This window comes from Chelonia mydas, chromosome 1 (assembly GCF_015237465.2).
Source record: "Chelonia mydas isolate rCheMyd1 chromosome 1, rCheMyd1.pri.v2, whole genome shotgun sequence".
In the NCBI taxonomy this organism is placed as follows: domain Eukaryota; kingdom Metazoa; phylum Chordata; order Testudines; family Cheloniidae; genus Chelonia; species Chelonia mydas.
Window position 1 is genome coordinate 132969685 of NC_057849.1, and position 25074 is coordinate 132994758.

At 40.6% G+C, this 25074-nt stretch overlaps 1 protein-coding gene across 1 annotated transcript in view; it reads left to right on the forward strand.

Annotated features, from left to right (window-relative positions):
* The window catches only part of EGFL6 (EGF like domain multiple 6), a 70217-nt gene that overhangs the window by 30568 nt on the left and 14575 nt on the right, over window positions 1–25074 (forward strand). The window contains exons 6-8 of the mRNA XM_037900332.2: window positions 5463–5597; window positions 7461–7583; window positions 17292–17609. Coding sequence (XP_037756260.1) covers window positions 5463–5597; window positions 7461–7583; window positions 17292–17609 — 576 coding nt within the window. The remainder of the gene's footprint in view (window positions 1–5462; window positions 5598–7460; window positions 7584–17291; window positions 17610–25074) is intronic.

A 25074-nucleotide genomic window follows, 5' to 3' on the forward strand; every position in this document is an offset into this window, starting at 1 on the left:
ATCCTATCCCTACCCTCCAGCGTATCTACCTCTCCTCCCAGTTTAGTGTCATCTGCACTATGCACAATGCACAGGGCTCATGGCAAAGCCACAGTTGACCCCACAGTTGGGATCTGGGGGCCCACTGCTAGTTGTACAGCATATTTAGAGCTGACAGCAAGGCTTCCACTTTGTTTCTGTCTGAAGATCACCACTTGTTTCAGTTAGGTTATCTGTACATTCAGAGGTCATTTTATTTCACTTACGGTAACCCTAAGGATACTTATTTCATTTTAAGAGGGAACATAGTCAATAGCATGCACTAGATACACAGCAGAAATCTTAAACTGCACACTTATGTCCTCTTAAAGGGAGGGCAAAAGAACTTCTTCAGGTATGTCTGTGCCACTGGCTTGAGACTATCAGATAAACTTATTTTCAGAACATTGTACTCATTTCACACAACAAAGATCACTAGGCACACGAGTTCATTTGCAAGCTTCCAAAAGAGTTTAGGTGTACCAGGCATCTGCAAACTTTGCAATTTCGGCATTCCAAGGCTAGTTCTGTGTATCACAAAAATGCGCAGAGAGTTTGTGTAACTTCCATTCCAGTCAGGCAACTTTAGCCGATTGAAACGCCTAACTAGAGCCAGGCAATGACTGATTTTTTTTCCCCCAGTTTGGTGGTAGTACCAAAAAACTGAAAAACAAATTTAATTCAGGTCGAACTGAATCTGAAAGTTTTTTGGAATTTGTGGTGAATTGAAAAAGTCCATCTTGGTTTCGTTGTAGAGCAGGGATTCAAACATGGGGCCCCAACATCTCAGAAGAGTGCCCTACCCACTGGCCCAAAGATTATGAGGGATGGGGAAGAGACAAGAGCGACAGCACCAACTCCTCTTTCTTCTCCTTCTCTGGCCATTTTCTGAATGGCTGAAATTATTTGTGTGACATTTTACACATAGTTTCAGGTTGACCACAACTGCACGTTTTGCTGAATAAACTTTTCATTCAAAAAAACTTCACATAGTTCTACTCATAACTAAGAAAACTGTATTTTCTGTGGTTGACCCAAAAGTACAGTAGAAATACCTCCTCTTGCGCTTAGAGTATTACTTGTGAAAATGTCTCTGACAGAGATGATGATGATGATTTCATGCATGTACACAGTCCCTTTCACAATGGAATCTGATCACACTACAAATGGTTTGGGTTGGAATCCAGATTATAAAGAACAGCTGTGCAGGCAATATCTGATAGGAGCAGAGGAATACAGTAGCTATTCAATTTCAGATGTTGCTGAGGAATACATTTTATAGGAATACACTCTACAGCCCAAAGAATATTTTGGATCATGGAGAGGTTTGACATGTCAAACACACAGGAAATGAATTTTAACTATATTGGCAAAAAAACATGCATAACCTTTCAAGCAACAGATCAATTAAGCACGTCAACCTAGACACACTTTTTCTAAGGAGAGACATACCATAGGAGTTGTCCTTTTGACACACAGCTGCAACAGTGCACCATACACAAATTTCATATGTCCTGAGTGTTTTATCGCTCTATGAGCTATAGAGTGAACCCATATGGACATTTGGCTCAGCTTCCAAACCATAAACATGCCATAATGGGTGTTTCTTTCCTTGAAAATGAAATGAATGTGATTGGAAATGTCCTGGTTTTGGGTGTATCAGCAGGATTCTCTAACCAGCCTCCCATTGTAGTTTTATTATTAACATTTGTTTTAATTATTTAAGAGGTATTTGAAGGCAGACAGTCAGGAAGCATGTGTTTAAATACAACAGACAAGTCTACAGTTTCTCCTAAATCTTTCTTTTAGCTATTCATACATCCATTTTGATTGTTTCATATGTTTGTTTAGCTTATGAAGTACCTCAGTACATTCAGCATACACCTTAAAACACTAAAAAGGAGTTTAGATAAATGCTAATGCTCCAGTAGAAATGGTGTAAACATGAGCAAAAGGAAGGATGGTCCAGTGGTTAGGGTATTAGCCTGGGACTTGAGAGATCTGTATTCAATTACTTTCTCCATCACAAACTTCCTGTGTGACCTTGGGCAAGTCGTGTGGTTGCTCTGTGACTCAGTTTCCCCTCTGTGAAATGGGGATAAAAGTACTTCCAACCTCACAGGCCTTTGTGAGGATAAATACATTAAATATTGTGCAGGGCTCAGATACCAAAGTAGTAGGGATCATGTAAGTACTTACAATAGACAAGCAGCCCAACAGGAAAGGTTTAGTATAAGTAAAATGGGTTGAAAATGCTGCAGTATTTTTGGATCCAAAGAGCAACACACCTCAGGCATTCTAGTTGGTCACAATTTTAAAAACATCTAGCAACTATGGGACTAGATTTCCACCTAGGCCTCAGCCCAGCCTTCTTGTGTGCATAGCTTGCACCCACTTAATGTGCACCTGCTTTTTTTTGGCCCTCAGAGTTAATCGCAGGCACAATATTAGCAATTTCCAGATCACCACCAAAATGGTGCGCACACTTCAGGTAGCTGGCCATCTGTCTGGTAATATTTGAATTCACAATTAATTGTGTACACAATCCTGAGTCCTGTAGGCCACATTTTGGAAATCTGGACCATAACCTGCAAGTTGCCTGGCAACACCTACCCAAGAATCCAAAGGAATAAAGGCTGGGAATGATCTAGAGATAATGAGCTATAGAATATTTACTCCATAAGGTAAGAATCCTCCCTGACCTGCATTATGGCTATTCTGCATTCAGTACTCCCTCTGTTATCAGTGGGTCTTCTGCACCTGGAATGAATGCAAACTAGGCAATGAAGATCAAGACTGAGGAATTCACAGTGTGGCTCAGGGGAAGATTTTTGACTTCAAGTGAATTAAAAAATTTAGTAAGTGGACATAAAATGGAGATATTTAAAGAGTTGCAAAGAGTTTTAACCGTGTAATCCAAAACTGACTGTTGTGCAACGCCTATAGCTAACACTCCCCCACCAAAACACTTTGAGGGCACTGAGTAAAACTTGTTATATAAGGAGTCTTGCTCCAAGACTCCGCAGTTCTGATTTTTCTTCACATACAAGCAAATGCCTAGAACAGGGATCGGCAACCTTTGTCACGCGGCCCGTCAGGGAAATCCACTGATGGGCCGGGTGAGTTTGTTTAGCTGCAGTGTCCGCGGGTTCGGCCGATCGCAGCTCCCGCTGGCCGCGGTTCAGCGTTCCAGGCCAATGGGGGCTGTGGGAAGCGGCGGCCAACATATCCCTCAGCCCGCGCCGCTTCCCACAGCCCCCATTGGCCTGGAGCAGCGAACCGTGGCCAGTGGGATCTGCAATCGGCTGAACCCGCGGACTCTGCAGGTAAACCAACCGTCCCAGCCTATCATTAGATTTCCCTGCTGGGCTGCGTGCCAAAGGTTGCCAATCCCTGGCCTACACCATCAAGTTTGGATATTTGACTGTTGTGTCAGATACATTTAATATACCACTTCACAATGCTATATTATAAGTAATAATAATACAGTAATTCCTCACTTAATGTTGTCCCAGTTAACATTGTTTCATCATTACGTTGCTGATCAATTGGAGAACATGCTCGTTTAAAGTTGCGCAATGCTCCCTCATAACGTTGTTTGGCAGCCACCTGCTTTGTCCACTGGTTGCAGAAAGAGCAGCCCATTGGAGCCAGCTGGTGGGGGCTTGGACCCAGGGTGGACCAGCAGACCCCACATCAGCTCCCCACTCCCCTCAGTTCCCTGTGCTGCAGCCACCCAGCAGGCTGTCAATTGCTGGGCAATTCAGGTGTCCCTCCCCCCACCCCCCTGCCATGTGCTGCTCCTGCCCTCTGCCTTGGAGCTGCTCCCGGGAGCCTCCTGCTTGCTGTACAGCTGGGGGGGAAGAGGGGTGCTAATGTCAGGGTGTCCCCCATCCCCGCTCCTGCCCCCCGCTCCTGTACCCCATCTCCATAGAGCAGGGGGGACATACAACAGGGCTCAGGACAGAGGGAGCTTGCTGGCAGCAACTGCTGTCTCAGCTTGCTGATCTACTTGAAAAGGCAATGTACTTAGAGTGATGTCAGGGTACTTAAAGGGGCAATGCGCATCTCTCTCACACACAGGGGGTGTGTGTGTGTGTGTGTCTCACACACACACACACACACACACACACAGAGTGTGTGTCTCTGTCTCTCTCTGCCATGCTATCTCCCCTCCCTCCATTCGTGCTGCCTTGTAGAGTGTGAGGCTACATTAACAACAGTGTGTTAACCCTTGAGGGCTCAGCCGAGTGCTAGTTCATCATTCAGCAGTAAGGCATTCCCTGGGAAATATCCCACCCTCTGACTCCACCACCTCAACCAAGCTTCACAATCATCATTGCTGCGTACAGTACTAAATTGTTTGTTTAAAACTTATACTGTGTGTGTGTGTATATATAACATATATAGTCTTTTGTCTGGCGAAAAAATTTCCCTGGAACCTAACCCCCCCCTGCATTTACATTAATTCTTATGGGGAAATTGGATTCACTTAACATCGTTTCGCTTAAAGTAGCATTTTTCAGGAACATAACTACAACATTAAGCGGGGAGTTCCTGTAGTTAAGGACAATGGTTTGTCATCGCAAATTCTATTTAACATCACAGTTTGGTCATATGAGGTTGCGGGAGGGAGAGGGAAGGCAAATACCATCAATTTTTAAATTCCATATGTCACCAGTTGCATTATTTTAATAAAAATGTTACTTCATTTTGCAATAAGAAAAAAAATTAAAACCTATTTAACGTATAACCACTCCAGATCAATGAAGAACCTTTCAAACCATGGTTCTCTGGCATTTTCCATACCAGGACCCCTTTACCACTTATCAGGAAGGGCAGGGTGGTTGCATGCCCCTGACAGCTGTCTCCTACCCCCAGGGACTCATGACTTCCAGCCTGAGTTCTACCCATAATTTCATACTTTTCTGCCAGAGTGAAAGGATTTACCACTGCAAGCAGCAGGGCAGGAAATCAGGAGAGAAAACTGATGTTTTTTCTTCACTGGTGCTTTCCCACCTCTGCAAAAGGCCTTATCTTAAGAGTCTTCTGCTGTTTCCTCCCAACCCCCCCCCCCAAGAGAAATCACAATCTGTGAAGTACTTCTCTCCCCCACGCATATGCCATGACCATATGACAAACCATTACCTTTAATGGTTCCTGCTGTCTCCCAGCTTGTCACACAGCCTAATTTTAACTTGGCAGCTCTCAAGGTTTTCAGTGAACTTGGCTTTACTGTTACCATCATATCCACCTAATCATACGCAAAACAATCCCCAAATATAAAAGTCACAGGATATGTTTTATAACATGGACATTTTGAAATGTGTGGTTCCAGTGACAGCTGTGACCAAAGCACACCTTGCAAGTGACAACTAGCACTGCATTTGCTTCCTCCTTTTCCTTCTGCTTAATCTTACCAATTTCCATTTTCCTTGCCCTAGATATTGACGAGTGCTCCACTGGCAAAGCTATTTGCTCTTATAACCGCAGATGTGTCAACACATTTGGAAGCTACTATTGCAAGTGTCAGATTGGTTATGAACTGAAATATGTCAGTGGCCATTATGACTGTGTAGGTAAGATTTAGGCACTAGGTTGGTTTGTCTCTTCCCTTTCCTCAATGTATATATTTCATGTTATTGCATGGTGGTCAGTGGATTTTGCTTTAAGCATGAATATTGGCTTCTGCTTGAGAGTGCAGCTCAGAACCAGATGTAAAATATCATTTAGAGTCCTCCTTGGGATATTGACTAATCTCTGCAGCCTGGTGACTGAAAAACTATATATAGCAATGAAAATTTACAATGGCAACTGCAATTTATATTGCCTTATCTTGCCAAGACCTCTCTAGGAAATTTCACAAAAGAAGTACAATTATTTGTAATAAATCTGCAACAAGGGAACAATGGATTACAAGGGAGTGCTCATTTTTGATTTAAGAATGCTAATTGAAAGCTCACTTGTTTGGATTAAAACCAATCGGGTAAATTCATTTTTCGGCTCTGATCGGCATAGTGAGGTGCAGCTTCCTATGCTTTCATTAAGTTGTAACACAGTGGAAAGAGATGTTTGTTTGTTTGTTTGTACAGCTCAGATAAGAAAAAATAACTGGCTAGAAAAAGCAGGTTTTAATTACTTTGAAGAACTGTGTTACATCTCTGATCTTTCAGATGCAGAGACAAATACAGATGAAAATACTCTGTCATTTTAACATATACAGATGCAAAAACAAATGTCAAACCTCTCTAGTCCCTTGTTGCAGTCCATTAACTAGAGGCCTCACATATTGCATAAGAAGAGCAAATTTGTAGTTGATGTGGCAGGCACTGAAAAATGTTGCTCTAATGATACAGTACGTAAGGGCCTGAGAGAATTGGAATTACACTGAGCACATACAAAAGAGAACTAATGTTTGTCTTGTTTTTGAGAGTTTTTTTTTTTAAGGCAGATTTAGGAGAGTGGAGTCTTGGTTTCCTGTTGTACTCAAATCCCAGGAGCCTTAAAACTGAAAACCATAGCCTTCGCCCTGCCCCCCATATATGTATGTGCATAGACAAAATGGTGAGACCAGGCCTAAGGCTTGCAGGTCTGAATCTTATTGACAAATACATCAGCCTTTTGATGCAGAGTTCTCTGTTACTTGTGTGTCCATGCTGACCCATGCTTTGCATCTGTACCTTTGACCTGCTGGGTGTGAATCATGGGTGGGTAACATATGAATAGGTGCAAAACTTTACCTTTGTAAGAACTTAGCTCCCTCATGTGGGAGAAACCAGAAAAGCTCTTGTGCCATTCAGTAGCAAAATCAAATGGAACAAAACAATTAAATCAGTTACTGCCACTGTTTAAAATGTTCTGATGTCAATTTAACATAATGGTTTACTGAATATATCAATTATATTTCCAGAAGCATCCTGTACGTGCCTGGCACTTCTCAAACAAATACAAGAACCCCTTGCCCTGTGGATCTTACAATCTACAGGCACAGTTCTGCCAGTTCTTACTTGCAATGGATTGTTCTTGGAGTGAGGTGCTATTCCATGCAAGGAGGGCAGAACTAGGGCCTAAATGACTGCATTTCATCATAGTCATGCTTACTTTCATGGGCCCTTTGTATTTTGTTAGGAGAGCAACATTTACAATCTCAGGGCCCAATCCTGCTCTCACTGAAGTCATAAGCAAAACCTCCATTGACTTCACTGGGAGCAGGATCAGGCCCTAAAATTATTGTACTACAAGTCATGCTCAGACACACAGGCCAAAAGTTTTGGTCTTGAGAAAGAAGCAAGAGTCCATACCCAGAGCGGATTCTTCTGTTAGCAGTGGTCTCAGGTTCTAATGCTGGTGCTTAAACTGTCTGAAAACAGATGACTGCCACAGGCAGATTGTTATGAAACTATGATTTGAATGAAATTTTCACTGAATTATCCCTTTTCTAGATATAAACGAATGTGCTGCAAGTACACACAAGTGTAACATCCATGCAGAGTGCCTCAATACTCAGGGATCCTTCAAGTGCAAATGTAAACAGGGCTACAGAGGTAGTGGATTTGAATGTTCTGGTAAGTAACTGCTGATCCCCAGAGATGCATTGCTTTTACTTTTCTTAGGTAACTATGGGATGATTATTAGAACCCAGTCCTGCATTCCTTAGCCAGACAAAACTCCCACTGAAGTCACACACATATTACAAAAGTAATCTCTTATTGCATATGTAATAAAAGTATTATTTTGGCCAAATTACGTTCTGTTACACCGGTGGGATCCCACTGGTGTAATGGTGAGCAGAATATGGTCTTATCTATCTTCTCTCCCTAAAGAAATCTGCTGCAGTTTTTCCTCAAAGGCTTGGCCTCTTGAACTATTCAGACCTTTCTAGAAGAGTTGCAAACAAGCTCAGGTAAAATGGGTGTGGAGGGAACAGGGCTTGCTTTTCGTGCTAAAATGTTTTTGTTTATAGTTTTGTCTTATGTCTTCTCTGTCCACAGAGATGTGTATGCCAACTCCTAAATGAAAATGACCCTCCAAAAGAGGAAAAATTAAACATAAAGACAAGAGCAGCCTATTTAAGTGCACCTTTTTATTTTCTGGGGAAAGTTTCTCCGACAACTTAATTCGATAAATCTTCCTCAGGGGAGATCTGAAAATGTTTCCATTCATCAGAGGAAAAATGTTGTGAAAATATTCTCATAAACTCTTATCTACTTTGTATGTCACAGTAGCCTTTTCCATGGGTCCTGTTCCATTAATCCTTTTAAACTTTAGGTGATTGGGTATAGACCTCCCTCAGCTGGACCTCTCCAAGTCCCTTCTAGCCCTGCATTTCTATGATTCTATGTAATTCTATAATTTATTTGTATCACACTAGCACCGTCAAAATGTGTTGTGACGTTATCTTCTATACAGGTTCTTATTCCCGTTACTGTGGTATCTCAAACCTTGCAGTGATACCTTAAAAAGCATGACTAGCATCTAGCATGTTCTAGATGCTGTACATAGTGACTATTAATGCAAAATCCTTTTTTGTATCAATACTGAATCTGTTAGGCTCAATTCAGACCCAACATGACTGAAGTCAATAAGGACAAGACTATTTCGGGGCTGAATTTGGCCCATTGTCTATTAATTTCTTAATTCTAGTGCAAAGGTATATGGCCGTGGAGAACAGTTTTCAAGTTCAGTGAACACTATATACTAACTACACCTTCCAAGTTGCAAAGGACAAGAATGTAGTCAACATCGAAAGGGTGTTAAGATTACAGCGTTAATATTATCCCTGCTTTGTCACCACTCTTTGACATACCTTTCCATCAGGTAATTCTGGGGCTGACTTGCATGACAGTTAGAGGTTCAGAAATTTGGACCACATCAAACTGATTTACCCAAGATCAAGCAAAAATATCTAATTTTGGTCAGATTTTGTACATAGTTTGATTTAAGAGCATGACTCTGACATGCCAAAAGAGTGAGTGTGAGTGTGTGTGTGTGTGTGTGTGAGTGAGAGAGAGAGAGAGACTGTATACTGCCAGAACTTGTAGCAAAATATACTAAATTCTACTTTGGGCTGACAGTTTTACAAGTTTGTCCTTTAGGACAAATTATGATGTTGCAACATCTTCTAAGTGTAACATCAAAACGCAGTGCAAATACAGTGAGAACCTAGCTTGCTCAAAACTGGGACAATCCTGTGAAACGCAAGACGCAAGATGTGGGAGTTTTCCATACACTTTTAATGGTCCCTAGTACCTATCATGGTAGCACTGGGCACCTTTATAGTACTTTGAATACAAGATAAAAGTGAAATTGACCGAAACCTGAAAATTTAGATGTGGAAATTTAGTCTCTCATGGGAGTTGTAGTTCAGGTACCTCATGCCCACAGTCTCCTCCATGGGCAGGGCTCCCCAGCCATACTGCATCACCCTTGATGAACCCTAGTGGTTCAGCAAGAGGGGACACTGGTGCATCATGGGAGACATAGTTTGCTTTACAATACATTCTAACTGAAACAAAACGTTTATATTTGGGTCCACAAACAAAACAAAACAAAAATTGATGCAGAAATGTCAAAATGTTTCATTTTGATTGAAAATTTCTGTATCAAAGGTTTTCAATTTTTCTAGGAAAAGCTGAAATCTTTCATCAGGGGAACCCTATTTTCTGACCAAATCTATGCATGAGTTATTTTTACTTAAACAGAAATATTTCAAAGATAAATATGCATCACCCTGTTATATTTTACAAGTTACCTGAATGAGAACAAAGGAAGAATTTTTGAGCGTATGCGATGGTTATTACACACTCTACAGGGGCTAGTCTTATAGAATCATCAGTAGTAGAGACTGAAAAATCCTGTTAGACCATCTACTCCGTCTCTCTGACAGTCTGGGACTGTTCACTACAATACAGTATTCTAATATTCTGTATTCTAGTCCTAACTTGTTGAAGTTTGTTAATTATCCAGAAGAGGAAAAAAAGTAGCACATTATTAAAATTTGCAGATGATCGTGAATTGGGAGGTATGAACTCCAGAGAGAACAGAGAAAAAATACAGATAAATAGAGAAATTAGAAACATGGACAGAAACGAATAAAATGAGAGTTCAATTGGGAAAATGTATGCAAGTCTGGTAGAGAAAATAATCTAAAACATACTCAGTGGGAGGGCAAACCTGGACAGCATTGGTGCTAAAAGAGACGTGTGTAGCAGCCGACAGCAAAATAGACATACAGACTTCTACTGAGCACCTAAGTGCTCCCAATTCAAAAGGCAATGGGAGTGAAATCCTGGACTTTTTGAAATCAATGGGTACTTTCACCCTGGTAATTTAGAGTAGTTGGTATCTTGCATGATTAGTCCTAAAACTATACCATATTTGGGAGAGGCATCACTAGGTCTGGATAACAGTTTTCTAAGGGATACTATGAATGATTTTCCATTGCAATGGCATTAGATTTTATTAATGCATGATAAATCAAAGTGTTATGCTAGAGGTTAGCCATGTAGCTCTCATTGCTTGTAATGAGAATCATGTAGCTAAACCTCTTAACATCACTGAATAGTTACAGAGGTTAATAAATGTAAAATCCAGATGTGGGTTGCTGGTTTTTAATCTATATATAGAACGGAAAATGGCTACTACAGTGAACTGCATACAGAATACTGCATGTATACATGACAAATACTGCATGACAAAGCCCTGGCTGGGATGATTTAGATGGGGTTGGTCCTGCTTTGAGCAGGGGGTTGGACTAGATGACCTCCTGAGGTCTCTTCCAATCCTAATCTTCTATGATTCTATAATACTGTCTGTAGTACTTCAGGTTTACTTTTGCCTCTCAGTTTGTAGATTTGAATGGCATGTTGAAGTGTGTTTCTGAACTGCCTCTGAGAACCTACAAAATTGTAACCCTTTTACCTTTCCCTAGAGGGGTGTTAACCGTTCCCACATCTGGCCTTCATCTTATTCCAGTCCACTGCTTTTGTCAGGCCTCTGTTTCTCCTGACTTCTGGTTGTGTATTGACTAAGTACATTTCTTCCATCACACACTTTTGTGTCTGTTTCAGCCTTTTATTTGAGAATAGAATCCCAAGAGTTTTTACATAAGCAATATGGATTCCTGGGAAAACAGGAACTGATTCTTTTAATTCACTCTTTGTATGAAGTTATTAAAGGAGCAAGGAAAAGGCAGTGCTAACTTTGAAACTAGAAGTTTCATGCAGCATTCTGTTATGCACTGGTACTTTATTTGTGTTACCCAGCTAGACCTCTGCATTCTTGTCTTGTTCTTTGTTAGATTGCTAAATAGCAGCACATAGACACAACTGTCCTTGTCTCCCCTCTATCTAGCATATCACATTGTTCAAGGTGATTTTGCTCATCTCAGAACATGAAAAACCCAAGTCTGGCTCTGTTTTCCTACTAACTCACCAATCTCAACAAAGCATAGGCTGACATCACAGGATTTCCAGAAGCTTAAAAAGCAGCTCTAACCCTGTCACTGTAAGACTCTTATAATTCCATTTAAAATGGAGCCCAGGACTTCTACCATCCTTTATTCAATAACTGTGATCCATTTGCTGTCTCAGGTATTGCCTAAAGCAAGCAGCAAGACTTTCAGCAGACAAGTGTAATCCAGTATTGTGGAAATGCCGCAGTTTCTCTAGTTCTCACTGTCGTTCCCTACCCGAGGTGGTGAGATTTTTAATGGGAATTTATTTATTTTGAAACTTTTTATTAAGGCAAAGTTACAATTTACATACTACATTATTTATTCAGGATCAGGTTAATATTCAAAGAACTTGGCTAAAGCTTCTGGTGTGCTGGCTGGGTGCCCTCTTCCTCTGAATACACAAGAGAGGGTGACCAAATTCCTAAGTACCTATCCTCATTTTTCAGAGTAACAGCCATGTTAGTCTGTATTCACAAAAAGAAAAGGAGGACTTGTGGCACCTTAGAGACTTTGTAGCTCACGAAAGCTTATGCTCAAATAAATTGGTTAGTCTCTAAGGTGCCACAAGTACTCCTTTTCTTTTTATCCTCATTTTGGCACTTCTCTTGTGTGTGATAGCTCTTCCATTACAAGGACAGTCCATATTTTACTGTATCACAATTCCATAGGAAGAAGGGTCACATTTTTCCAATAATGTCCAAAACAATCTAGCTGCTATCAATATAAAAAAATTAATTTGCAGTTCTGTTTAAAATAAAGGTTCTTTACTGGAGCATTAAGTGAGCAGGTCAAGGTATCTTTAGAATGCTGGCATTTTGTCATAAAATGAAACTCTCTAGCAACTTCTTCCCCAAACTGCCTAGTTCCTGGACACAACCACAACATGTGCAATATGTACCCCTTTACCCACAACCCTCTCCAAGAAAGCACCTCCCTGGTAGCAAAAATATTATGTATCTTAACTGGAGTCCGATGCTATCAGTACAGTAATTTATACATATTTTTTTTTCTATGTGCTACACACACTGAAGAGACTCATTCATATAGATCAGCTTATTTGGCCAAATCCCTTTACCATCTTTTCATTAATGTTGTCAACATCTTTTTTCACTCAAATTTGTATATATCTTAAAAATTAAATGAGCTTGCTCCTGGATCAACTCTTGAAATGTCTTAATGGGAGTTTTGTAAATGATACCAAGTTTCTGTGCATTCTCAGACTATTTTGCAATAATTCCTAAAGAAGAGTGGTAGTCTTTCTATAGGATTTGTAAACCAACCTATGTAATTTTTAAAATTTGAAACAGTAGCATTTTCCACTAAACGCAATCAGTTTTTAGAGTTATTACTCTGGAATCTTACTGGTTGCATCCCTATTAAGTTCTATAGGAATTTTCCATAAGGTTAGGAAATTGATATATGTACACACATGCCTGCTCACTCTTTCACTTTTATACACAGAAGTTAGAAACTTGTTTTATAAACGAACCTCTTAGAAAACCTGGCAGGTGATAATCCTAACGTGCGGTTAGGTGTCAAAGAGGAGCCAATATATAGCATATAGGAGTTGACAGCAATAACTCTTCTCTGTTGGGACCTGTTGGTTCTTATGTACCAATTCCCAGCCGTGGTTACAGGGGCACATGTGAGAGAAAGGAATGTACATCTCCATCTTTTTGTTCTTGCTCTCAGGAACAATGTTCCTGTTTGTATAGCACAGCATACGAAAAGCTGGAGTCTAGCAATTGTTGTATGTTCTTTCCAACTCAACCTGCTTAATTCAGGCATTAGTCACCTAATGTGACTAATTAAGTCCCTTGGTTTCCTAGTCTTGCACAGAATGTGTCTAAAGAAAAAACTCACTTTTAGCCCTTAGCCTCCACTGGCATTGTTGCTTGCAGAGCTCTTTTAATTCTCTGTGAATTAAAGCTGATGCATTTTCACATGGGCATTATAAACACAAAATGTAAAAGACAGACAGGTAGTAATCTATATACTACCAGATATGAAGTTAATAAATAATGGCAGGGGAGAAATGGATCAAAGTTGTTGATAAATGCATGAAGGTTTGTGTTCAATAAATATAGGATTATATGCTGAGGGTTTTTGTCAAAAATTCCAGCCTCACAGCCTTAGTCTTAAGCAGTTTGGCCTTTGGCTTTCTCCAGTGCATTCCGCGTTCTCATGGAGGCTCAGGCTGTTCCTTCCTGTGATGTCCATATGTGGAAGTTAGCAAACTCTGATGACAGTGGATTCTACAGAACATGTTGTGGGAGCATAAGATTTTCCAGATGAATATGGGGAAGGACCCCCTCCAGCTGTTGCTGACATCCAGACTTAAGAAGGCTTAAATTTAACACCTTAGGCTACTTTAAGACATGAATCAGATTCGAAAAAGGATTAGTGATATCTCCAAAAAGCTGCCCCCAGCCCAGCCTCCATTCACCTGTGATTCTAAAATGAGAGTATGCAGTTTTTCATAATATTATTACAAACCAAAAAGGTGTGTGGACTGTGCACCTTTGTCCCCATATTTTTATCACATCTGTAGGTTGGTTTCCTTGCCCCTATTTTCTTCTGTAAATAGAAGGAGGGTTGGTTTTCTGGCACCATAAAGGTTTTTAGGTTGAGCTATAAGAATTTTTCATTTCAATAGGAAGACTTCAAAGCAGAAACTGAAAGCAGATGTTCAGGTTTGCTGGGCCGTCAGACTTGACTTGAAAACCTCCATAGGCTCTTTATTAAAAGCCTGGAGTTTTGTGTTACTGATTGTTGAGAGGAAATTTGTTGGGAATGGGGTTTTCCTGTTAATTTTTCTTGCTGTGTTCTGAGTAAAGACTAAGCGAACCATACCGGCTAAATTATACAGTACGTTCTTTATAGCACCATCCTCTAGGGGGAAGGCTCGCTAAGCAGCACATTAAGAAAGTCATGACATGCAGATGTATGGCAAATGAGCCTGGAACTATTATCCAAAGGAAAGAAAAATAACATCTAAGATTTTGATTTATTTATACTGGCACTGGTTGGCTTTATACTTGCAGCTGCAGTCTCATAAAACCTGAATACATCACTAAGTACCTCCCAGAGAAACTGCTTTTGTCCATGTGGGACAAGTCATTGAAAAAAAAAGAAAATGTAGCCACTTTTGGTTTAAAGAAAAAGGGACAAATTCAAACTAATAGCAATGTGTTAAACGGGAGCTGATGTGATCTCTGTACCTTTTCCCATACTCTCCAAGTTACACATTTAATTATTTTATTTGTAATAGCTGGGGGTTTTTTTCTGCTGCTACTATTTAAAGAAACACACAGAAAAGAGAACCTATCCCAGATTCTAGATATCCTTGCCATCCAAAACAACAGCATACCCCTCCCCAGATATACAACCACTAGGCAGCAGAAAACAAAGGGGGAAAATATCCATTTCTCCCTACCCTTCAAATTCCTAAAAGAAACTTCATCCCCCATCACCCCTCCCCTCAATGTCTTCAAAGACTGTAATAAAGTTCTGCTAACCTACTGAGAGTGTTCTGTGGGCAAGAAAGTCTTCTCCTCTAGAACGCTCTGGAATGCCCAGGTCTCATTAACCTCTAGGGGCAGATCATGAAAGCAGATTCCTCCACCTCAACAGGAGAGATGGGTTTAGAACTCACACCAGCAGAAGCATGTCAATGTGTGTTCCTAACCCAAACAGATTCAGAGTGTGGCCAGAAGTGTGAGTGGAGCATACAGTGACATGGGATAATCCTAGTATTGTCATGGCAGCCATGAAGTCCTGAGCTGATTTAGAAGACTTGTTATCTGTGTGGATTTTAAAACTCCTTGGGCACTGTCTCCCCCAGTGCCTCTGATGCCACAAGTAGGAACTTCCTCAGCTTGTACTGGAACTTCTGCAGCAGCAGTGAGTGATCTATATCACCAGATCTGTTCCCATCTCTTTCCCGGGACTTGCATATCACACGGAGAAGCACTATCAGGTGTAGTTTTGGGGCAGTGGCTTTCCTGTGCTTTTGGTCAGATGTAAACCATTGAGCCACAGCAACTCCTTAATTATTCCCTTGAGTTCATACCCTAGATCTGGTATCTGTTAGCCAAAGTTGGTTCTGTGTTGTCATCCCACCACATCTCTGCCATATGTGTAAAGTCAGCGTTTCATCCATTGTCAAATCATGGATGGCCAGTATTTTATTATCAGCCAAGAAGGGTAGCCTGGTGATTAGAGCTCTAGCCTAGGATTTAGGAGTCTTGGGTTCAATTCCCTGTTCCACTAAGCTTCCTCTGTGATGTTAGAAAAAGCCATTTAGTCTTTCTGTGCCTCAGTTCCCTATCTGTAAATGGGGATAATAGCACTGCTTGACCTCACTGGGGTGTTGTGAGGTTAAATACATTAAAGCTTGCGAGGCTCTCAGATGCTACAGTAATAGGGGCATATAAGTATTTTAGATAGAACCAGTCTTTCATTTAACAATAACAGAAGATGAGGCCCACCTATTCTGAGATATAACATCTAAAGCTTTCCTTAGTAAGGAGAAAGGTGAAAGGTCCTCTGCCCAGTGAACACCTACATAGGAGGGATGTCAGCTAGTCCATCAGAGCCCAATCTCCATCACCAAGGTTGGAATAAAGGGTATGAACTAGTGTAAGGTGCAGAGAAAAGTAATCCCCAATATCTGTACAGGGGGAGAAAGACAGCCAAACAAAAGCACTCTGAACAAAATCTCAGCTCTACATAACCAACCCACTCCACCCCCAGACCCAGAGACACAAAACTTGCCCCAATCTCCCCTTCTACCATAACCCTGCTCCTCACCTGTGTCATCACTCAAAAAAGAAAAATATATGGCCTTCTCTTCCAACCCACCATGGTGTGATAGCAATCCTGGCTGCTCCTTCCCCTGGAAATGCAGCAGGGGGCTTTTAAGGAAGCTGCCCCCGACTTGTGCAATTCCAACACAGTTTGGGGTTCATGGGGACAGGATAGAGGAATGTAAAAACAAAAATTAAGAAATAAATTTAAGTTTGGAGGTCAAAACATTGCCAAGGAAAACATTGCATGAAAAATGGGGCTGCTGCTTAAATTTAAAAGCATCCCTTAGGAATTTTACCGGTGATTTTCTTTGTAGTTTTCTGTCTAGGTATAAATGATATTTGGCTTAATTATACTCAACTATGTAGCAGGGATAGACAAAACCGCCCTGAATTCAAAGCCCATTCCCTCTTTTTTTTCAGGTTTGAAAAAGCTTGGTTAATATTTTCTCTCACACACACATACACACCCATGGTTTTTCATTTCCAGCAGATTCTGTAGTTTTTGTATTCTGGACAACAGCAAAAGTTCCAAAATACCGCAAAAGTTCCAAAATACCACAAAACTGGATGTTCTTGTGGCATTTGGTGGCCAGCTGGCAGCAGAAATATTGGAAATCTCTGGAGACAGAATATTTGTGTAAGACTTCTAGGCGACTCCTGCAAAAGCTAAACTCCTGAACTTCTGGGTGCCCGTTTGAATTGAACTTTTCGATGTTCACCCATCACTACTGAGTATTGCTTTTTAAATTGCAGCAGATAAGCCTAGAAAGTTTTCACTGAAATGTAATCAAACAGTAGGGAAAGGTTGTATGTACTATGGGACAAGTTCACTGTTCATGTATGCAGGTTCAGCTCTATGTTCCACCTGCATATGACAACAGTGAATTTGGCCATATAGTTTCTTTGAAAATTGCAATGGATCATGTGTTATCTGTTTAAAAGCACTAAGATTTTGGGATGGTCCAGTTACTCCAAGTGTATCTTTTACATTTCATTGTTGGTTCTAGTTATCCCGGAAAATTTAGTGAAGGAAGTCACAAGAATCCCTGGAGCCATCAAGGACACAATCAAGAAACTTCTTGCACACAAGAGCAGTGTGAAAAAACATGAAGAGATCAAGAATGTGATCCCAGAACCAGCCATTACACCAGCTTCTAAGGTTCACTTGCCATCCTTTGACTACGAAGATGGTGTTTACATTGGAGGGACCTATGATGAAGAGGAGAAAGAGACTGAAGATGCTGTAGAGGAGGAACAGGAGGAAGAACAAGAGGACCTTAAGAACCAGATTGGCCATGAACAAAGCCTTAGAGGAGATGTTTTTAGTAAGTGTTACCATCATTTCTTATTTATGTGAATAAATCTGTACTGATTTTTATGTAAAAGTACATATAAATATTAACAAGATTACAGTCAAATATTATATATATCATACACTTTTACATGCATTTACTGGCAAAGGAGGAAAAGTAAACAGGAACATAGTCTAAAGATTAAAAATTTTGAATCTCCTGTATAGGGTATCAGACAATTAGGTGTTTAAAAACAGATCCATTAGTGGAGACATAAATCAATGGCATTAATAATATGCTTTCGTGACACTAGTCGCACATTGGCATCTACATTCTACAGTGATGGGTGTTCTGAGAACACCTAAGTAAAATAGATAAACTTAAATACAGGGTGTCTTTAAAGTGAGAGAGACAAAGGCTAGGAGTGGAGGAGAGAGAGATAATGAGAAAGTGAGTTCACTTGGAGAAATGCTGTTTTATAGATACATTTCTTGAGCAGGGCTGTTTCACAAAGCTATGTAGTATAATTCCTTTTCAAGATAATCAGTAAGTCCGGAACTTCCAATTGTAACTAAGACCTAGCCCAGCCAAAGCAACAAAGTAACAAAGGAACGCAGCTTAATAGCTTTCCCCCATCCTCTCTGCAAAAGCCCCTGGCAAATTGTGCTGCTTTATTAAGAAGTTAAATTTAAAGTTAGAAAAAGTAAGAAGTTTAAATTTAAGTGAGTTTCCATGATATCCTAGATGGTGAGTAGGCATCATACAGAAAAGAAAAACGGAGTTTTGTGTCTTTGTGTTTCATATATCAAGGCTTATTCAACAGGAATCATTGTTGTTCATATCATATAAAAGTCACTAGCTATACGTCACAGAGTTTCTCAGATTTTTAATTTGAATGTGGAAATTTATCAGAAGAATACAGGTGAAAACATTGGTAGTGCTTGGATGGGAATTTCTAACATTAGTCAGACATCAGGAAGATGTACATATATTTCCTCAGCAAGCCCTCAAAGCATTTCAATTTAGTTACTTCCTTGGAAAACAAGTGTTCCTCCCTGTTGTTCAACTGAAAAGTCATCTTCTTTGTTGAAGAAACTTTTAAATGCACTTTTAAATAATATTTGTAATAATATCTCTAGCTCAGATTCTTTAGGCTGATGGCTAACTAAACAGATATTATAAAAGTCATGCCTTGCTCTTAACTTATCCAGGAAATGTTCTCTCTTCCCAAGCATAGGGACATAATAACTTATCAGTGATCTCCTAAACTGATTAAAATGATACATTTATGTCCCATAGTATTATTTATAAAGACATATTCAGTTTAGCCAGCACCAGAACTGCAAAGAATCAAAGAAACCTTTCTTGTGTCAAAGAAACCCTTTCAAATAATATCAGTGCTTTTTTTTAAGGAAAAGGTTATGTTTGCTGCTGCCAGAACAAAAAGTCTTTTATGGCAGTAGCAATAAACCCAAGTACAAATATGTTTATTAACATGGAATACATTTGAGAATACTAGTCTGCTTGCCGAAGGCACTACTCTCCTAAAATTACCTTCTTTCAAGGCTCAGTGATAATTGGAGGATATTTCAGCTCAGTCAGAGGATAAAATCCAAATATTACACAAGATTGTGCAGCAGAGCCAACAGGAAGTCTGAAATCTGGCCTTTGTTCAATGCCTTCCATTCCAGCACATATTAATAATACTGAGCTCTTACAGCATATATCAATTTAGGATCTCAAAATACTTTACAAAGGTGGAGAAACTGAGGCACATAGCGATTAAGTGATTTGTCCCTACTCTCTCTGGATAAATAATAGAACTCCAGGTCTCCTGAGTGGTAGTCTCATGCTCTAATCACTTGAACAGGCTGCCTCACGCATGCTTCCACTAGAAAATTACACCATCAGAACACGACTTTCAGGAGTTGTGTAGACCATAACTTTGCAGTCAGTGTAGAGAGGAATGAGTCATGTTCAACATCCTGTCATTGGGTTCTAGGGAACCCCAAATAGACTCGGACTTTTCTTAAGATTGTGTTCTAATTTGATGCAGCTTTCTAGTGAACACAAGCCCAGAGTGGGACTAGCATAGCCTCATATTACACTGCTTCCTTTGCACCTCTGAGGACATGACCCACATTCATGTTGTATTCAATTGAGCAGGGATAGATTAGGAAGGATTTTTGAAGGTTGACCGACCAAAATATATCAGTGGGGTGTTTTATCGCAAGGGAGTGATTTGCCAAGGATCTGATTTCTTCAGGAGCAAAACCCTTTCCTTCAATCACACAGGAATGAAGAAGAAATATCAGTATTCAAGTATTTTTGGGAGGGCAATGCTGCTGGGTGATATCACTGGTCGTCACTGTGGAGCTGAATAGATTTTATATGTATAAATGTTAGGCTATGGTGATGTGGGGTTTTTTGATTCACAAAGCCCTGGGGAAAGGTACAATGGAGTAGAAGAAACTCATTCAGATCAAGTCTCCTAGCCCTTTTGACTCTGCAGTGCACATCTTGATGAATGTGAACGAAAAACTTTTCCATGATTTGCACAAGCTTCAGGAATAGCTCAACCACATATGCAGGCCTGTTCCATGGCCTAAATGGAAGGCCATGGAGGATCTAGGGGGGAATAAACCCCTAACTAGTGTGGCTGAAATGAGGGTAACATAGTTATTCAATTTTAGCGAGATATCACAGATTAGGAATGCTTGTCAGCAAAGCTGTTTAGGAAACAGAATGAAGGATCAGAATGAAATTCAGTCCCTGAATCGATAGAGCTAACATTTAGTACTGCGAGATATACAGTACATACGTAAACACATCCAGATGCCTGGCCTTGAAGTTCAAATAACAGGTTGTTAAATAAGATAATATAGTATACATTCCAGCTGAGGGGCAATATCCCTTAGTAATTTTTGGCCTTTTCCTATCGGCTACATATTTTTAGAAAGAAGTTTATTGAGTATGAATTCCTTCAAGAAAGATATCTACATAAGATGCTGTTGAGAACAGGCTAACTACAGTAATGATCATGGGTGTCTAAAATAAGATATCTTTCAGAGAAGGTAAGAATAACATATTATTTCATCCACCTGATTAGTTTAGGTATCTAGTATAATTTCTTGAAGTATGTTATTCCTTCTGTTTTTAAAAAAGTTGCTGAATTTTTATAACAAACGGTTGAGTAATGATTTACGTAATTATAACCGAATCCTAGAAATTAGAAATGGAAATGAACTATTAGATCATCTGGGAATGTAGCGTTTCCTAGTGGACAGAGCACTGAACTGGGGCTCAGCAAACCTGGGTTCTGTTCCAGACTATGCCATTTGGACCCAGTTATTTGAAGGTATTTAGGCATTGCTACACTCAGGGTTGCAATGCCTAAGATTTAGGAGCCTAAATATCATTTTCAAAAGGGATTTTGGCTCCTAAGTGCCATCATCTATTTGTGTCTCAGTTTCTTCATCTGCAAAATGAGGCTAATAATACTGACTTCATTTGTAAAGCTCTTTGTGATCGACTGATGAAAAGCATTTATAAGTGTTATATATTAATTAATGTATTATTAATAATTTTTATCCTTCTCCCATCACCAGACTTTTCATATCATGCCAGCAGCTGCATATTTGGTACTTTTTTTTAAAGTGCCCATTAATTTTATTTTACACACCATGCTCAAGATTCAGAATAGTAACTGGATGAATTTGTTCTACTCACTTTTCACATTTCTGTATTGTTTTTGAGTGCGCGACATTCACTTAATTGAACCTGGCAGGCGATGCAGCCGGGTGCACCCCAGCACAGAGTTCCGTTCACTTGAATGCACAGCTTCTCTAGACTCTGCACAGGTGCTGGGCTCTGTCCACATACACCTTACGGCACAATCAGGACTTGTGTTTGTACAGTGTGCCATTCCAGTTCTAGCCTAATTGGCTGGAATTTTCCATTAATAATTTAAGGTATTTAGATACTGAATATTGCAGAGGAATTTTTGTTGTGCCAAAGGGTACTGGTAACCAAACTGGCATCTTTCTGTGTGTGGGAGGAGTACTATGCAATAAACCTCAATCCAGAGCCTGACTGTGTGGGGGGTTGGGGGGGGGTAATGGCTTTCTGATTTGATCCCTACTATAAACAGGACTTCAGGTATTTTACCCTTTGTGGCATTCAAACAGCCTTCCTTTCAATTCAGGGTATACATATTCATTGTATTTCCATTCCTGTATAATGTCCAAATACCATATTTCACCTACTTTGTTATAACAAACTCGTCTTGATTTAGGGCCGTATTTGCTTGAACCTTGGACTATGAAATCACTTTAATTGTTATGGTATTGCTGGATGCTTAGGAGCACACAGTTTGCTTAGATATGCATACTGTATAAATACATATCTTTATTTTTCTCATTATATGTGCTGTTGATAAGTCAACTTAGGAAAAACTTTGGGGAAGGCATGATCCTATGTTACCAAAAATAGTTACTCTTTATGGGAGAGGGATTCAGTATGGTGACAATCTTTAAGAAGCTCCTAGTGGCTGTACCATATGCTTTAGTACACACATACACTAGGGTTTTTCCCCCCGCCTTAATAGGGATCAAAATTTAGTTTTGTATATTTCTACAAAAAAAGGGAAAAGTCTTCTGTTGTATCAGAAATGAATTTCACAACCTTTCCTATTTCTTAATTGCCCATCTTCTGGCTGCTTGTCCTCCTCTTCCTCCTGCTCAGTTTTGTGACTGGCACCTAAATCCCCTTGTAAATCTAGCCTGAGAAATCAAAATGTTTCTTGTTTCAACACTTCCAATTGGGGGGTTGGGGGGTAGGGGTTCATTTCAGCAAAAATAATTTGCTAAAATCAACACAAATCTACATATTTTCGGGGGGGAAAAAGTTTCAGCTGGAAATTTTCACCCAGCTCTACATGGGCATATGTAAGCACTGCTCTTCTTTTGAGGTGGAGTTTAATTAGCTCCAGTACCTTGGCACCACAGAATATGTTCTTAACTTCCTCCTGTTTTGCCATATATGTTTAAGGAATAGGATACATTTCTGCTTTAAATATGCAATTTCCTTGCTTCTATTGTTTTCTCTCAAAGCCTTAATGTTCTTTTCAGGCACTATCAAGATCTTTTGAAGTTGCATGTTACCTCATGGTTTGTATCAGATTGTTATCTGCCTGGCTTATTGGACAGACACTTCACCTAGTATCATTTAATTTGATAAAAATGTGCTGTCAAGGACTGATTCATAAGAAAAAAAATGTAATTGTCATGTGTTTTCCTAACAAATTCTAATACAAACACAAGGAAACATTTTCTTTTGCTCATGTTTGGTTGTATATTTCTGGTCATAATTTGCTCTCGTGTTTGTTCTTGGTTTAACTCCCAGTGTGTATTTAACATAAGTGATTCCTCCATCTACCGTACAAAATATACAGTCAAAGCCACAGTATATTTGATCTCAGTGTGAAAACACTAACAGAATAGGCTGCAGTCAAAACTGAAAATGATATTCTGTTTAAATAAAAGACCAAATTGAAAAATTCTGCATATATATATTTTCAAAAATCATATATTATTCATCAAATATAGGATTATTGAGCCTGATTCACTACTACATTACTCCAGCTTTTCACCAGTGTCATTCCACTGACAAACCCATCGTGATGGAATGTCATTTCCTGAGATTGCTTGGTGTTCCTGTGCCATTAACTGGTACATAGATTATTCAGGGTTTTTTTCTGCATCCCTTGAAGACAGAATTCCATTTAATTTGGGAATGCCAGCAAGTATTTTCCTAATTTCCTCAAATAAACAATCAAAAATCTTACAGAGTAAGGTTAAATTTTTCAGTAGTTCCTAAGGGACTTGGGAACATAAGTCTTAGTGAAAGTTAATGGGACTTAGGAGCCTAAGGGTTCGAGTCACAAAAGAATTTAGGCACCTAACTGTCTCTTCAGGTGTTTAAAGCTCAGAATCAGGATTCACAAAAGCCCTACTCCACTGCCCCCAAACCCTGTAGGCAGATCTGTCCCTTGGGTACAGCAAATCGGGGCGGCCCGTGCTTTGGGGGGCCCCACGCTTCAATAAAATCATGAGGAGGCAGGCGGGGAGGTAAGGTGGCAGGCAGGAGGAGGGTGAGGAAGCAGGCAGGTGGATGGCGAGGAGGAGAGCAGTGGGCGGGGGGTGGGTGAGGAGGCGAGCGGCAGCCACCGGCAGCCTCCCTACCAGAACCTCCCCCTAGCGCCTCCTGCCCACCGGCGGACCCCGCCGATCAGCACCTCCCCCTCCCTCTCAGCACCCACCGCCTGCCACGTATCAGATGTTTTGTGGTGTCAAGAGGCATTGGGGGGAGGGGAGAGGAGCAAGGGCGCAGCGTGCTCGGAGGAGGGGGTGGAACTGGGTGGGGAAGAGGCGGGGTGGGATGGGAAGAAGCAGGGCGGGCGTGAGGCCTTGGGGGAAGGGCTGGAGTGGGGCGGGGCCTGGGCAGAGCCAGAGGGGAGCACCCCCCGGGAGATTAGAAACTCGACGCCTATGTCCTGGGCCCCACACCCCCCTAGGGACGGCCCTGCCTGTGATATGATTTTGCAGTGACTATGTTTCTGCCCATGTGCCACAATATGCACAATATAGACCTGCTCTGGGGATGAATCAGTAGAGAGGCTGTTGTCTGAAGGGTCCCTGCTTCATTTGTTGAAGATGTTGGAAGGTGTGTAGCGACTGAGGAAGAGAAAGGATGGACTGATAGATAAGGGAGCTGAATGCTGCCCAGGAGAATTGAATTCTATCCCTGCCTCTGCTTCAGAGTTCCTATGTGATGCTAGGCAAATCACTTAAAACAAACTTTTCACAGATGGTCACTGATTGATTGTCTGTCCCTCATTTTCTGGGACCTGAAACCCTTCAGAGCAGGATTTGGATACTGTGCTGTAGATACAGCATGGGCCACACATTGAACAATGAGGGGAAAACAGAATTTTGAATAGCAGCCTGTTAAAGGAGCACTGTCCATCCTGTACACTGAATAAGGTATAGAGAGTGGTGCCATTAACTGGTGCTGAATCTCATGTTCTACATTAACTGTATCAGTTTATGGAACACAGTGTGTGTTTAAAACACAACCATGAAATGGTCTAACGTACTGTGAAAATGACAGGATCCCTTGACTTGCTTGCACCAAAAGTTAAGAAGGTTTCAATTTCCTTTTTTTTCTTCACAATACTGAATACAATCGTCTTCTCTCACAGGTTCTACATTATTATATTCTGAATCACAAGTGAAACATCTCAGCTAAGCAGGTTGTTTGCTGCTAGTTTTATTCTTCTTTGATAATTGGCCCATTACGAGTGCAAATACGCACAGAGCCCCCTCACACACCCAAACTTCCTCCCAGAGCCTGCACGCCTCACTCCCTCCTGTACTCCAACCCCCTGCCCCAGGCTCAGCCTGGAGCCCCCTCCCACACTCCGAACCCCTCGGCCCCA